The sequence below is a fragment of the Cyclopterus lumpus genome, chromosome 16, assembly GCF_009769545.1.
Source record: "Cyclopterus lumpus isolate fCycLum1 chromosome 16, fCycLum1.pri, whole genome shotgun sequence".
NCBI lineage: Eukaryota > Metazoa > Chordata > Actinopteri > Perciformes > Cyclopteridae > Cyclopterus > Cyclopterus lumpus.
This window is the reverse complement of record NC_046981.1, coordinates 13,283,171-13,300,106: the sequence shown is the minus strand read 5'-3', so window position 1 is coordinate 13,300,106 and position 16,936 is coordinate 13,283,171. Positions and strand designations below refer to the sequence as shown.

The following is a 16,936-nucleotide window of genomic DNA, read 5'->3' as shown; positions in this document are numbered from 1 at the left end:
TGATTATTTATTGATTAAGAAATAAATACCATGAATTAAAGTATGCTCAGACTTACATTTACTTACAGTTTCTATATATTATTATGCATAACAAAAAAAGACGCTGTTGTTCAGAATGAAGAATTGCTGTTCCTACCAAAACAGTACGGAGGTATTTTAAAAGAATACACTTGTTAAACCATGTCATGAATTATTTGTAATGAACTACCTTAAGGGTAGTGACAACAACAAACATCACAATAACACTAACAGAACAATTTTTACTTACGTTAATGAAAATAAATCAATACATACCAATGAATATCAAACAACAAATTGCAACTTGAAATCTGGCACACTTTTGAATTTGTCTTTCTATTTTGAGAAGAAACCACAAGAAGTGATAAAGTGGCATCCGATTTTGGATTATAGAGTCCCACTCTTTTCATTTTCCAATAAGACTGCTAAGACTAATGGAATCAAGAGGCCCATCGATCTGACTGCATTTCTCAGTGCAGAGAAGTCAGTTGAACAGCACAGGGACAAACAAAGCAAACAGACCCATCATCATCAGACCGCCTTGGGATGAGAAATGGAGGGCGGAGGCGTGAGCTAAGAGAGATAAAGGGACAGAAATGAGGACAAATCAATCACATGCTACATTTAATACAACATGAGATATCTTTAACTGTACGGCACCTATTCTGGTAGTGTTTTAACTGTAGTAATCACTTGCAAACTGACTTAGTTAGTGTAATCATCTTTGTCTTTCAAATATTCCACATAAAGCAATGCAAATAAACAAAAAACATTTTGAAGATGATCAAAAAGATTAGATTTAGTTTAATTCAAAAAGGCTTTCACACCAAATGCAATAACTTTGCTAACTTCATAAACGCCAATCACTCTTATTGTTGTCTGTACTGTGCATATTGTGCTACTTATTGTATGTACTGTGATTTACTATGTGTTTTAATCAACCTGTGAAGCCTGAAGGCACATTTACAAAGAGGATTATTACTATTTATCTTTTGCTTTTCAGCTCATCAAATATCACCAAATGACGTTTGAAGAAAGGGTCACTCACCAGCCACAGTAAAGGTTTTGGTCTGGTACATTGTGATGTTGGTCACAGGGTTTGTCGCCTTACATGTGTAAGTTCCCTCGTTCTCTTTCGTCGAAAGGAAAGTGATGAGAGGGCCCGTCTTTAGAGCCACTGATGACATGTTGAAGAACCAGTGGAATTCACAATATGGCCGAGAAAGCGCAGAGCATTTCAGGGACACGGAGACGTCGCCTTGTGTTGAATCTGGACCGGAGATCTCCATTTTCAGAGGGCCATCTGCAAACACAGAGAGAGAGTTGGTCAGAGTCAAGTTCACAAGTCTGAACAGCATTTCAAAAACCCATTAAGGTATTTCTGGTCAAACTGAAATCACTGTTTGGTAATTACTTTTTGAGTAAATATTCATTCATTCACTCAATTCCAATCACCAGCTTAGTAAATCTTCTTAAATCATGTAAACACAAATCTGTTTTTGTAAAATCAGTCCAATGATCAACAGGGTGCTCATGTTTGAGTCATTATCATTGGAAAAGGATAGTGGCTGTTATTGAGGAGGTGATGTTAATGTAATGTGAGTCTGATCAGACACCAAATGATGATATAAAATTATGCATTTGGTTCTCCCTTTTTACTACTGTTGGGGATTTTCGTATTATTATTATATTTTTCGTGCCACACATGTTAGATTTGATTAAAAACCTGTTAAAATTGACTAATTGAGACAAACAAAAAAATCACTCACAGTTCACCAGGAGGATATATTTAGGGCTTTTTTGTGCACCAGCCTGATTGGTAGCCACACACTGATACATGCCCTCATTGTACAAGGTCACCGGAGTGAAATGCAGCGTGTTGTTTTCATTGGCGTAGGACATGTGAGGCTCTGACACGTTGAGTAACATGTCGTTCTTCATCCAGTAGATCATGTCATAGGGCCCAGTGACGTCACAGGTGAGAGTGAAGTTTTCAGAGTTTATTGGAATTGTGTTGCTTCTGATCATCACTGGCCCTGATGCCTCTGTGGACAGGAAACACAGCGATATGTGATTGGTTGGACAGTGACACGACATTCATTGAAGGAGTCAAACCCATTGATATTCTTACCAATGACTGTGAACATCTTGGATTTTGAGACGTTCTTTCCCGTCACATCATTGTAAGCCTTGCAGGTGATTACGCCACTCATATTTAGTGACAAAATGCCAGTTCTAAACACGGAAGAATTGCCCGCGTAGGAGCCATTGAACCACCAGGTGAACCGACTGGTCGGCATCGACGTGGCAGAACAGTTGAAGACTGCGTAATGTCCTGCCTCAGCAAAAGCTGGCCCATCAATCATAGGTGATTCTGGTCCAACTGCAACAGCAAAGAAGTGGACAGGCTATCTTGGTACCATATGTATTGAAATAGCTTCAGATGATGCACTACCGTGTATGAAACTGAAATAAATCCTTATTAAATGTTACTCACAGTTCACAAGAAGCATGTACGGAGGGCTGGTCATGTTCCAAAGGGGATTAACAGCCATACACTGGTAGAGTCCAGTGTCACTTTGTTTGAGTGGGTTGAAAATGATTGTTTTGTTAAACAAGTAATCCGTTGTGTTGTCTTCATGCAGTGGTTTACCATTTTTCTTCCAGTAAACATTCTCAGCAGGTCCACTCATGTTGCATGTTAGCATATAAAAATGACCCTCTATGGCAGGATGCATTGGTGTTTCCACTTGTAAATCTGATAACGAAGCAAAACAACAGTTAAATGCTTCTCTCATGTTCCACCTTTCTTGTCCGTGGCAAACATTGTTTTTACAGAAACATAAAAATTGAAATCCGAATCTCACCAAATACAGTGAGCATCTTGTATGCAGTGCTGTTTTTGCGGGTGATGTTGTTGAAGACAATGCAGGTGTACTTCCCACTCATGTCTTTGGTAAGAGGAGGTGTGGCATAATAATTATAATGGGACATATTGGCCATTACAGAATTATTGAAGATCCATGTGTAGGAGCCGGGAGGGTTTGATGATGCAATGCAGTAGAATGTAGCATTGTCTCCTGTCTTTGCGGCATTTGGTCCCTTGATAGTTGGCATTTGCGGTCCATCTAAACACAAGGGCAAATCATCTTCATTGAAAACATTCATACAACTCAGAACTGTGCATGAAAAAGTTCAAGATTTTGTCAGTGTGCCTGTCAGAGCCACGGATTGTCCCTGTTTTATTGGGCCACCTTTTAATATGAGACAATAAATTATAGAGGTTACATTTTTTTAATATTGCTACTCTTTGTGTCTCTGCAATTGAGAGTGAGTTAGAGAACAAATTACTTACAATATATGTCAACTGTGTAGGGGCTGCTGGTCATGTTGCTCACAGAATTAAAAGCCTGACACTGATAATATCCATCCTGTGACAGTTGGACATGGGTGATATTCAATGTCTTGTTGTTCATGTCAAAGAAGGTTGTATTGTCAGCTGTAATAAGTTGATGATTCCTCCACCACTGAATCCTGTCAACAGATCCGGTCACTTCACAGCTGAGACTGAGAGGCTCATGAACTATTACTGGTCCACCTGTGTATTTCACCACAACTGCTGCTATTGGCTCTGTGGAAGAAGAAGGGAATTGAGTTATTGAAACTCACACGTCTGTTGGTTTAGTGAATGGCATATGGCATTGACAATTTTCAAGAAACCGTTTCACATTTTGGGGAATACAATTATTTAACCTTTTCTTGCCAAGAGAATATCGAGAACTCATATCTGTCCACTAAACATACTGGGACAATCAAAAGCCGGTTAGCCTAGCTTAGCATAAAGACTGGAGACAGGGGGACACAGCTAGCCTGGCTCAACCCCAAGTTTAAAAAAAACTGTGTTTCGAAAGCTAATTAATTACCACTTTATGTCATTTATGAGTAAAAATGTTTCTCAACTGGCAACAACACGGTCACAACAAGATTTCCGGAAGTCACAGGCAAGAAATAGTTAATCATGTAAAACCACAACTATATGTTTTGGCACTTCACTATTTGCTATTGAGCAAAAGAGATATAACGTGTTAATTAGTGAGCTAGGCAGAGCAAGGCTAGCTCTTTGGTCGCCCTTTCCCCCGTTTCCAGTCTTAATGCTAAACTTAACTAACTGGCTTCTGTTTCCAGGGTCAATTATATTATCTAACTTGCTGCAAGCAAATAAACATATGCCACAACATATGAAACACTTTCTTTTAAAATAATCTAAATATCTTTGCTGAGAGAAACAAAATCAAAGGCACAAAAAACGAGCCCCTAAAATAATACAAATCCAACCTTACCCATAATCCTGATCATTGCACCTTTGCTGCTGAACCTGGACGTTACTGTGTTGTGAAATACGCATTGGTAATTTCCTGACTCGCCCTCTGTAACCCTCTCCAGTTGAAGATGGGATCCAAACTGATTTAGGTTCACCCTATCAACCATCCAATAGATCATCGCTGGAGGGCTGGACTCGGCTGAGCATGACAGTGTGATGTTAGATCCTGTTATGTAGGTGGACCTAATGGGCATGATCACCATCGTTATGTTACTTGGACCATCTGATGAAACAACAAGAAGGAAATTGTTTTAGGGGTTAATGTTGAGTGATTGGAGTTAGCCATTAGCCTATAAACAGAATCCATATACGCTCTCTTTAGTGCAAACTCACAACTGATGTTCAGATATACAGGGAGACTGCTTTCATGGCTCACACCGTTGGACACATTGCACCTGTAGGGCCCCGCGTCATTGCGGTTCACCCTGGACATGGTGAGAGTGGCGTTTCCATCGCTGAGCTGTACTCCCGCGCCGAGTGTGACCACATCGCTGCCGTTCAGCCAAACATAGGACAGGGACGAGCCAGTGAGCACAGAGCACGTGAGAACTGCTGTGTCATTGAACTCCACCAGATTGGTTGCGTTTGCCCTCAGAGTCACATTTGAAATAGGCACTGCAAAGAAGAAAATTAACTATTTTTAAAGTTTTGTGGAAACACAGGATTGCAGTGGACAAGAAATGTTGTGTCCTCTTTCAATGGTAGGCAGAGGTGGAAACATGACTCTTATGACTTGAACAGAAGTCTGATCCAAGCCAAAGTTTTAATTAGCCTCTCTCGCAGCATCGCTCAATAGATGTCAATATTGGTCTGATGATCGGCAAATCCACCACTTGGGTCTCGACCTAAATATCTAACTATTGGATGGATTGCCAATATGCTTTGCATAGACAGCTCTACTTTTCTTTAAAGGTAGGTGCTTAATTAATACAGAATATACGATAAGGAACACTGACACTAGCATTTAGTTCAAGTACACCTTCAGAAGGCCATTAGATGTAAACTTTTATTGTACAATATATACTATGTATATATATATATATATATATATATATATACATATTATTGTACTATATATAATCTTAAACTGTACTTCACTTGTGTGAAGTAGATTGGACTTTTTACTTTGTGTCACACAAAGTCAGACTCACTCCAAAATGTTTTAATATATATTCTTGCATGTTTGGTGATTTAGAATTTGTTTTAAGAATTTCATTCAAAATGTTCTAATTATTTAATTTGAAGACTGAAAGTCAAGACATGAGACCAACGTGGGACTTGAACAAAGCTGAGTAAATCTCCCAAATATTGCACGCATGGTGGCCGTTATAGCTCAAGACTTCCACGCTGCTCTGGTCTTTTGTATTTTTGTTTATGAGTATGCAAGTTTGTGTTTGGACTGAGCTTTATTTGATATACATTATTGGAACGTGAGAAAATATATAAATGAGTGAGTCAACATGAAAAGTGATACAACGGTTCTTACCTTGGACTGACAGTGTTATCTGACTGCGAAATTCAACTCCCTGTAATGTGTACAATCCGGAGTCTTCCAGCTGTACTGATCTTATAGTCAATGATGAAAAGGTTGAATTGAATGTAACCCTGCCAATCGAAGTGGTAGTTATCAATGGTTTTCCCGGGACTATCAGCACAATCAGATTATTGTCGAAGATCCACGTCCCTAAGGTGACATTGCCCTGCAGGCTGAATAGTGTGACATTGCTGCCCACTGGTAATGGGTTCTCAGAGGCTTGTATCGTCTGGGCAGGTGCAACTAGAAACAGGAAAGGAACACTCAGTCACCCTTTAATGTATTGTTCATCTGCACGTATATATTAAATACTACAATACCGGTCAAAACACTTACAAACACATAAAGTAGGTCATTTAGAGAGAAAAAGAAGTAAATCAATAAAATATAATAAAATGTCTTCCTCCTTGTCTGAACTGAATCAATGTAATAAAGAATGCTGAATTAATTAAAGTTCAAAATAAATGCTTACCTGTTGCAAAGGTTGTCGCGAACAGAATGAGGGCAAACAGCACCGAAGACTCCATTTCACTCTTCAGTTTCTTCTTGGTTGGAGTCTTCCTTGCCTGCTAAATGGACTTGACTCGGGCTGTGATAAATAGAAATCTGACGATATTGTAAGGTCACAGCCGACTTTTGATCAGCAAATATTTGCTCTGCTTTACTTGAGCGTTCTGTTCTCATGATGTAAGCGCTCGCCCCTACCATCACCTCGCCATCTCACAGTCCTGGCCACACCTTGTTTTGCCTTTGTCCACACAGGTCCACACTAAGGAGTGTCCATTTACTGTAAACCTTGGCCGGTCGACAATTTCTAACCAACCAGAGGAAGGGATCGGCATATTTTGTAGGTGTGCTCGAAAACGATGAAGTTTAATCAAAGCAAAGGCCCATTTAGTTTCTCTGATGCAACATTTACTGAGGGCTGACACAACACGTCCGCCAACAATGTAGGTGGAAAATTAAGATAAAGACTTAAGGGCCAAAGTAAAACTCATTGACTATTTGAGGTATAAATTAATTATATTTTCCTTATGGTTCCTTTTGATTTCAGCCACATAAAAAAAACATTTTCCTAATTGTTTAAATCAGCCGTTTCAACATGTGTAGGGTATTATTTGTAGTTTTATTTTAAATACTTAATTACTTACCTTAACTTAAATAATGAGATCAATTTTAGTTGAAAATCCTGAGTACTATACAGTACATGAATGAAAACGTAAAGAGTCTGCGCAGTGGTATTTTTATTGCACATGAAATCAGACAGTATTTAGGCCGAGTAATACAGCTAATCTACCTGTTCCTGATTGTTGTGTTTAAATTATGCGGTTGTGCAAAGCTTTTTCTGTCCACTTCTTATCAGCCAGAGTTCATTCTTTGATTAGTTAACAAATTACAAAACATACATTCCAAGCCAAACAAAGACAGAAATATTTCTAATGAGGAAGTTAATCAAATTTGCTTCTAATATTCAAATAAAAATATAAAAAGTTTCATGACACATAGAATTGGTTTTGAATGATGTGTCATTGCTTCAAGATTGCTCTCATTGCATCAGAGTCTTTTATGGACTGAATGGGCCACCGACATCTGTGAAAGACAGGCAATTATTCGAGTTATTAGTCATGTTAGTAACATTACTGTGAGTTAGTTACATTTAAGTATAGCTATGTGTAATTCTTCATAATGTAAATTCCTTTTCCCTCAAAACGTATTTGGCAAAACAAATGTAATGTGTTGCTGTACTTGTAGTCCTCAAAGATAAGACAATTAAACATCTTTGGGCAAAACAGGCTGTTTATATTGTTCAACTTGGGCGTCAGAAGATTATCATTTTTTATTTAAAAAACAATGTATTTCTACGCCTCTTCTCAAAAATTGCATACCCAAACTATTGAGGGCTATTTGGCTACTTTTGGTGTGAAAATAAAGGCCACACATGTGATCTTTTGTTCAGATGTGTAAATATCTATATGTTACTAGTTAAAGAGTAAATGAAGATGGCACACAGCAAAAATGAAAAGGTTTCAGTTTTGCACCAAAAAAAAGCACTTCTGAATAATAAAGCTCAATATGTGGACACTCTCTCTTGACTTTGACAAAGTGAAGCAGAACAACATTAGCTACGTTTTAATACAGACAGCTAGGTCTGGAAACATGCAGTGAGCTCGCTCCTGGCGAATTATGGTTATTATATTTTTATAATTAATTCTAGCTTAGTCTTGTAGCCGAGGTCCCATTGTTTAATTTGATGTGCAGCATTATAATATTTAGTATGTATTGTTGATACCCTAATTATGGCCCTAGCCCCACGTCCCCACCATTTTTTGCTATGTTATAAACCAAACCTAAACTGAATTGATAAATAATTGTCATAGTTATCAATTATGAAAAAATACTGAAGCTGTAGCCAGTTACATCATCTATGTCAGGTACGGCTCAACAGGATACTGATTTGACCTTAAATCTGCCCCCTGCACAAATCTAACTATTGAACTCATCATATCATATTTAAGACTGATCTGAATAGTGTCACTATTTTATAATATACAATTTGTTCTACCAAACTATGCAGAATGTCAATCCAGGAATTGGATTATTATTTTGAAGACGTTGTTCTACAACTTGCCTGGCAATAAGAAGAGGAACCCAACTAATAATAGCAGCGGCAGGAGCATCACATTGACTGCCTGTTGTTCAGACCCTGAGAACGGCTCTGTGGAGACAAACCAAAGTAAGAAACCGAAGCAGAAAGATGGAGGTTGATGTCGCTATACTAACAAGCTCACCTGCTATCATGATGTGTGCGGTGATATTGCTGTTCATGTTGGTGTGATTGTTGAAGGCCAGACAGGAATACGGACCGCTTTGGTCTTTACGGACACTGAACAGCTCCAGCAATGGACCCGTAGTGTTCGCAAGCTCTCCTCTGATCGCCCACTGAAGCTGAGCTGGAGGACTGGACTGTGCTGAGCAGAGCACGGTCAGATTGGATCCGATGGGAAAGGAAGTCGTGTTCCGTCCATTCATTGTCAGCGCCATGTTATCTGGACCATCTGAGATAAAGACAGAAAGAAAAGCACAGAAGAGAGGAGGAGGCATGTTAGAGCTCTGTTAGTAGAACTGGACCAGTACAGCACATGATGATTGAAATGACTCTGTTTTACTCACAGCTGATAGTAAAAGTCACTGGATCGCTGGATCCATTACTGACAGGATTGAACACACGGCAACTGAACGGTCCCTGGTCGTAGCGGGTCACATTAACTATGGTGAGAGTGGAGCTTCCATCAGTGAGCTGAACTCTGCCACTGGCTTTAACCTCAGAGCTGCCGTTCATCCAGAGGAAAGAGAGAGAGGATCCAGAGGAGACGGAGCACGTAACGACTGCTGAACTCTTGAACTCCATCAGCTTGGTCCGATTGGCTCTGAGCGTCACATTTGAGATGGGCTCTGTGAGGATGAGACCAGGATCAACATGCTTCAACACGTTGTACACACTGTGAGGCTTTGTGGTACAAAAGACCAATGTTAATGTTAATGTTTCTGCCATAATATCCATCTCTGTGAACCCATTCAGTTGTGACATTGTGGTAAATGGGTACATAATAACGTGTTTGTTTCTGATATCACAGTTAAAAGTGAGAGGTGTTTCTATTTTATTAGAAGTTGTTTTTCATGCTAAACCACTTAAATACAAATACTGTGTTTGTTATTAGAATGTTAGAACTACACAATGTATTGATAATAAAGTATTCTTTTAATACAATTATCTTTCAAATCTGGTCTTGCAATGTTAATAGGTGGGTCATGTTATATTTCTTTTGTCTGCATACTATGCTTCATTTTCAAGAGGAACCTCCTAATTGTATACCGTATTAAAGATAATTTCTGATCTATAAAGTATTACAAAATATATGTACCATAAATAAATCTGTCACACGCTATAACGTGTTCTATTAAAAGGTGGTTTATTACATCTTGTATGAAATCTATATTAAGAAACCCTAATTGTGTGTGGTAAAATGTAAATGTCTGGTCTTATACAACATGCTGATATAATTCTTATAGTTGGTTTCAAATGGGGGGGATGGGGGGGGGGACATGTTGGCAGCTATTGACCCAGCAGAAATGGGCTCTGTGAAACTGAAGGAACAAGAAGACAAAAGGACTTGTGCAAAGGTGAGTGTTGACAGACACGTACAGACAGAAACTGTCACCATGTGAGCAAAAAGGACAGAAAAAACTAAAACACAGGCATATTTGGACTGACTAATATCAAATATCACAAGGTAATTTAAGTTTCTGAATACTGTTTAGGGATGCTCTCTTGTCCTCAGAACAGGAACCTGTTCCAGTGATAAGGGCAGTGTAAACAATTCATCAGCACATTTTTGTTTTCCTCTCCCTCTACATGTCTAACTGCACTTCAGTACGTGTTTGTATGTTTTGATTACCTTTAATATATTTCTTGTTTTTGACGTGTTGACAGACAACAGTCTGTCAAACAAGTCTTTATTTGCTCATAAGATTTATAATTGTTTTGCTGTCTCTCTCTACACTACTACTTTTATTGAATTTTCTGTGGGCCACTGAAACCGGTTTCATTGTTGACTGTACATATTCTTCATATAACTGCCTGTGTGAATAACATCATTATTTAAAAAATGGTAAACCATACAACCCCCACAAGGGCTGACGACTATGACAGAAAACAGTTGCCCTCTGAATTGTCCTTGAATAAGCACCATAATAGTACAAATAATATACATGTTTGTAGGCAGTTGTGGAAAAAGTCCCAAAACGTTCTACTTATATTACTTTCTGACATATGACACCAGTACTATTTTAACTTTCTAAAACTCGAACGTGAGTAGATTTAACATTGTTGGATTTGATCTTTTCCTTGCATTTCAAAAAGGCAGTATGGCCTGTGTTGTGAGTATTTCTGCCAACCAGACTCTTACCTTGAATGCCATTTGTGAAGTTTACAATGGGCTGGATTATAATGCAATGGTTAGGAGAGGCGATAGAGTTTCTAAATGATGAACTATTGAATGCAGTTATTGAACAAGTCTAGTCTTACCGAGAACAGTGATGGAAGCACTGGCCTTAAGCTGGGGGTCACTGCTCTGCACCATGTAGACTCCTGAGTCAGCCACCTTGACGGAGCTCAGGGTGAGAGCTCCGGTGAGGACGTTGACTGACGCCCTGCCTTTGTGATTGGGGAAGACTGCCTGCTGGTCCCCCACCAAGGTGACGATGAGGGACTCTCCCACTGTCCAGCTTGCAATCTTCAGAGTCGTCGGAGGAGACAGAGACAGCGTCACAGAGTCCCCAACTACAGCAGGGTTGATGGAGGGCTGGACCTCCACGGCACCAGAGGCCAGAACACCTGAAGAAAAGAACATGTGTTACCAACTGTTACATCAATAACGCCTTGCAGTGTAGCTCAGTATGAAAGACACTACCTTGAATTAAAGCCAGCAATACAATAGCCAGGGTTCCTTCACTTTTCTTCTCCATTTTGCATCGATGGTCTGAGGAAGTCCTCACTATTTCTCCTCTGTTATACTTACAGCCCCCTACCCATAAATACCTATAAAGCAGCAACCCCCGTTCTTATCTGCAAGTGGTTTCTGTTCTTTTGGTGTTTACTCAAAAGTTGCATCACACGTTCCGTTTACTATCTTGAGTCAATTCTGGAAATGACAAATTATGACAGAAGGTATGTGAGGCAGGATTAGGGGGTGGGGTTGTGGGTAGTTATCCAGTTGTCTTAATTTGTTTTTTATGATTTTTGGCTAAATAGTTCAAATGTTGTGGGCGGATAATGCTATATTTTTCCCCATCTGTCTATCCCTGCCCTGACCCTCATCGGGTAAGGGTTAGATTTCGTGGGAGGTTTATTAATCCACCTTTTCCACCTTTACCTCGGAAGTTTCGTGAACAAATATGTCGCTTTCAGCTCAGTTTTTTTCCTGTGTGTGTCAAAGACAAAGACTTCGCCTCGATTCAACTCCTCATGTTTTTGGCAGATTTACACTCAAAATACAAACACCTGCACCTGCAGCAGCTTTGCGCAGTACACGTTTGCTGATAATGTCCATCTGTTCTTTCCTGTGTACTCAGTGTTCTGAATTTTGCAAGCAGCAACACATACACACCATCTAGTTTTCATTTATGAAAGAGAAGACCATAAGCTAGATTTTAATGACCGACCAGCCGATTAATTTGTAGTTTCACAGTTAAATCACTGCATGTCTCATATCTCAGTCATTAAGAAGTGCTGTCTTTTCTCTCTCTTTTTGCGTAGGCAAACCATTATACCTTTCACAAATACCACTCAGTAAACATCTGTGCCATTATCTGAGCTACGGTGGTACAAAGTTCAGTATCTGAGCACCCCTGTGTTGTGTGGCTGACACACAGGAGGTGAGATTGATGACTGGGCTGCGTTATTTGTAGAGCATGAAGGTGAGTAGTGGCAGCATTGAAGGATATAGCTTCCAATTATTGAACTGAATGGTACGTGTGTATAGTAGTATTTATTATTCTTTTTAGATGAATATGCTGTGGCATTTAAGTTTGACACATGGTGTTGTCTTCTTGGCTGTGCGATAAACAGCGGTCACAGGAGTGTTTTCTTAAAAAAACTTAAATGATGTTCACATTCAGTATTTCTCACTCAAACTCAAACACAGAGTGCGTATCCTTATTATTTTAACAGATGTGCCAAGTTCATTTCTCTCATCATTTTTTCATGTTGAAAGTACATAATAAAAGTACCAAAGTAAAAGTACTCATTATGCAGAATGGCCATTTTCAGAAAGATATATACAGGATTATAATTCAAGATATATTGTCTATAAACATCAACATGAATGGTAGCCCTATTTCAATACTTTATACAATATTAGGTATTATTTATTAGTTGGTTATATGTTTATTGTTACATGTTTAATAACAACTTTATGTTGCAAATGTGTATGCAAATGTATGTGTGAGGCCTAATTCCAACAAATAAGGTAGAATAACAATATAATACTAATACTAATACGACTAGTAATAACACACCACAGAATGCTCCTGATAACATCTGACGCATGTCAAGTTTCTGCCCTGAAGTGACGCGTGATGCCCTCATGTCTCGGCTTTGAAATCCAAGAACCAGAAGAACCACATTTCCCAAAAAGAGAGCAGACTCAGACGCGGGCAATGCGTGGGCGGCATGACTAGTCAGAATCCATATTTGTTTGTTGATACTTCTTTCATGTTGAATTATGGTTTCGGGAAACTTAGAAGTGTAAGATTACCAACCTAGTAGTAGTTTGAATGCCATTTCGTATCATTTCTTTTTCTTTTTATTGGACATGGAGTTATTTCAATAATTATGAATTATTATTAAGTATTTATTAAGTTGGTTTGCTGATGTATTGATGCCCAATCCCCATGAATGACTCTTAGCTATTGGTATTCACATTAAGGCACACAATGGAAATATGCCTTTGGACGATATATTATCATTGTATTATAAACTCAACTAAGAAAACTAAATGTTATATTCTTCGGAGGGAGATACAGTAAAACACATACAATACAATATAATAAGTAGCTCAATATGGACTTCATTTTGTCCACGTATGTAACTGAGAGCACTGCACCACCTTTTGGAAAGCAATCAGCAAGCAGTCCATGACCAAAACTGAAAGTAAAAACAAAGTAAAGAAAATACAGGACAATAGAAAATAAAAGCAAATAATATAATAAGTTGTTGCAGAGCAAAATTGAAGTTTTTTGTTCTAAACTTAATATACAACCCCAAGATCAAAGTATACATTTATGTATGCCTTTATGTATTTTGCACTTTTTTGTATTTTGTCAGCAGGCCACATCCCTTCTTCATGGTCCACTGATTATTCAGAGTGCTGCACGGTAAGTACAAAGTAGTTAAAGATTATGGAAACATAATTTCACATAGATTAATATATATATATATATATATATATATATTATTATAACATACAGATTAGTATATATATTATTATTATTATTATTATTATAACATACACCTTGCAACTGCTGTCCTTGTGTTTGTTTGTACCACGACCATAGATATGTAGTTTTCAAAACAAACGCAGTGTTTCAACTGAAACTCGAATGGAGGCCAAATATATAATTCGGTTCGGGTGTAGAATGGCCAATATGTTTATGTTGTTTTACATAAACAGCATAGTTTTAAATAGTTTTCCAGTTTTGCTTCCCCATTCCAACTAAACCCCGGGACAAAATGATTGGAAACAGGTGGACAACATCCTGAGAAAAAAGGACGAAAGAACCAAAAGGCCGGATTATATCAAATGTAAAAGCCCAATAGATCCGAGGCCTCTGTCTCCCTCATCTGTTCTGATTGATCCTCTTCTCTGTCTTGTTTGTTCAGTTTCAGGGGGGTTAAAAGGGACTTTCTTGAGTCACTTACCACGTGTATTTAAAAAAAACATCATTATAAAATAGTCAGTTATTTTTGAGACAGAAATTGATTTGACAAAAACCTGTTTTCAGCAAGCGTGTGAATCAGAAACACATCGGGGTCAGAGGTCAACTTCAAGGCAAACTGTGTGTTCCTATAGCCATGCTACCAAGCTATGTATTATGTCAGGAAACATATATTCAAATAATTTGTATCTGTATAGGATGGGTAAACATGTGAATAACCTAATTGCATGAAGTAAAAAACTAAAGAAAAACATTTCTAAAAGGTCAAATACACTCAATGAAGCTTAAACGGTAAAACAAAGTAAACAGCTATGAATCAAAAAGCAGCAGCAGTCCCAGGCTGACGATCATTGCAGAAAGTTTATTTTGAACAGAGACTGGAATACCTGTGAGAGTGCAGACGCCAAGTCATTAAACTGGATTCAACATGTAACAACGCTGATGGGATAGCAGACGCAGGAGCACGTAGAGAGTTGGCTGTCCACCTGAGCTCATTTTGATGGACTGAAAAGTAGCTTCCGATGGGGAAAGTATGCCTGAACTGCCATCTGACGGTACAATCCACATTGAAGGTGCAGCTCGTCAAGCAGGTGAATTTACTCAATCTGCCTGGAGACACGGTGTCAGGTCCGCTGATGCTGACATTCCAAGCGATGAGAAAGTTCACATAAGTGAAAAATACTGTCATAAATTCATTAAACTATCCTTCACTTATTGATCACTTACAGCTGAGTAGATAGCCCAGGCTGAACAGTCTTGTCTGTTGAAACGTAGGCACATACATCTCACACATGTAGAATCCAGTATCAGAAGGCAGCGGTGAGTCAAAGTGAAGTGTGAGGTTGTTTTGCAGCAACTCCATATTTTCACCCAGTGTCACCTTCTGTCCATCTTTGTACCAGACCACCCGGTTCACCAGCTGTGAAGGGTCACCTGCTGGAGCACCAAGGCAGACCAGGTCCAGTGGCCGGTTAGAGAGACGGGACAGTGTTTGGTGGACTGATTTGCACAGCCACTCGATCTGTCACACCAGAAGAAGATTTTAAAATCATGAAGGAAAGAAGTACACACATCAGAGATAATTAATGTAAATTGTCTGTCAGTCAAACTCTACATATTGTGCATATAATAATGGATTAAGCAATATATGGAATTCAGAGCATTAATATAGCAGCAAACACTTATTTGCTGTGTAAAGATTTAGACAAGATATGAAGGCTCTCCCTCTGTGTGTGTCGTTTTCCTATAGTATGTCCTTGCTTGCATCTTCGTGCATCTTTGTGCATCTTCTTGCATTAACAATTGTGTATATAGCACCTTGAAAATATCCAAGTAAAAGTACTTATTCTGCTGAAGAAATGACTCTATGACTGACAAATGATTCTAAAACATTATTAGATTGTAAAGACAATGTGGAAAGACAAAGTCAATGTGGAAGTCGCTCATCAAGGTGGATCTAATTGGAACCAGTTTATATATTGTTAGGTATTTTAGTCTTGTGGCCATCAAGAGAGTGGTGGTAAAATGGCTAAAAATCGTAACCTGAAAAACTAAAATGTACAATATCTTTTTCTAAAATGTAGTGGAGTAGAAGAATAAAGAAACATAAAATGGTTATATACAACTAAATTACAGTACTTCAAGTACTAATAGTTCTTTTCCACCTCGGCACATCCGATGTAGTGAAAAACGTGCTCTACTTACTCTTAATTTCTACAATGGAGATAAAACTGCCGGAGACTCCTGTTTCTGTCTTGAGCACATTGCATTGCAGTTCTACTGTGTTGTCCAGTCCATCTGGCGTCCAGGTGAATTTGCTCCCGTTGACCGTGCGGCCCTTAAAGGACCAGGTGTAGATGCAGTTTGGTTGGCATGAAGAGGAACAGGTGAACGTGGTTCTGAAACCAGCTGTGACCTGACCGGTCCAGGAAATCTGATCCCAGGCCTCCAAACCTGGTGCACCTGAGGAGAGCCAGAGTCAGTAGGTAGCATCAGATGATGATGATGATGATGATGATGATGTAATATTTAGTTCTTATAATTTCTTAGCAATCTCAACATAAGTAAAAGGCTATTCCAGAGGCCTTGCTAAAAAAATAAAAACTATATATGTAGTCCACCTCAGAAAAGATAGTCAAATTTAAAATCACAGCAGTGAGTCCAGGCTAGTCTTAACTTTAAATACCTGACTGAATCCTGAGTATTACAATCATTACATACCATGCATGATGGATTTAAAATTAAACAATGTTCACTTTTTTAAAAATCTTCTGAAACATCACCAGCTTTCTTAATATCACATTAAACTGTTTCAACACTCATACAAGTGGGTTTTTAAATCAGAACCTGGATCAACAGTAAATAAAGTGCTCTTACCCATCAGTGCCACCAGCAAAACAGAGCCCTCCAGTAGGGTATCATAGTAATGTTTCTCATGGCAGACTCCTCTCTGAGTTTAAAAAACTACTGAGCCTCCTTTTTAAAACCTACCACTAAAACATTACTCA

At 38.6% G+C, this 16,936-nt stretch overlaps 1 protein-coding gene across 1 annotated transcript; it reads right to left on the bottom strand.

Moving 5' to 3' along the window:
- On the bottom strand, positions 1–16,936 carry ceacam1 (CEA cell adhesion molecule 1). The gene is made up of 18 exons (XM_034554362.1): positions 16,806–16,936; positions 16,134–16,391; positions 15,156–15,450; positions 11,020–11,328; positions 9,105–9,386; positions 8,723–8,989; positions 8,563–8,649; positions 7,500–7,523; positions 5,886–6,176; positions 4,733–5,014; positions 4,359–4,622; positions 3,374–3,649; positions 2,886–3,146; positions 2,516–2,776; positions 2,150–2,401; positions 1,788–2,063; positions 1,067–1,321; positions 1–591 (listed from the first exon to the last, which is right to left on the bottom strand). The coding sequence occupies exons 3-18, from the start codon at positions 15,289–15,291 to the stop codon at positions 503–505; spliced, it is 3,612 nt and encodes a 1,203-aa protein (XP_034410253.1). The 5' UTR covers positions 15,292–15,450; positions 16,134–16,391; positions 16,806–16,936; the 3' UTR covers positions 1–502.

Coding starts and splice junctions, on each gene's coding strand:
- ceacam1 (XM_034554362.1), bottom strand. CDS start 15,291: ATGGAGTTGCTGCAAAACAACCTCACACTTCACTTTGACTCACCGCTG. Junction 3,650..4,358: donor TGCAATGATCAGGATTATGG/GTAAGGTTGGAT, acceptor CTTCTTCCACAG/AGCCAATAGCAGCAGTTGTG. Junction 2,402..2,515: donor GTACATGCTTCTTGTGAACT/GTGAGTAACATT, acceptor TTGCTGTTGCAG/TTGGACCAGAATCACCTATG.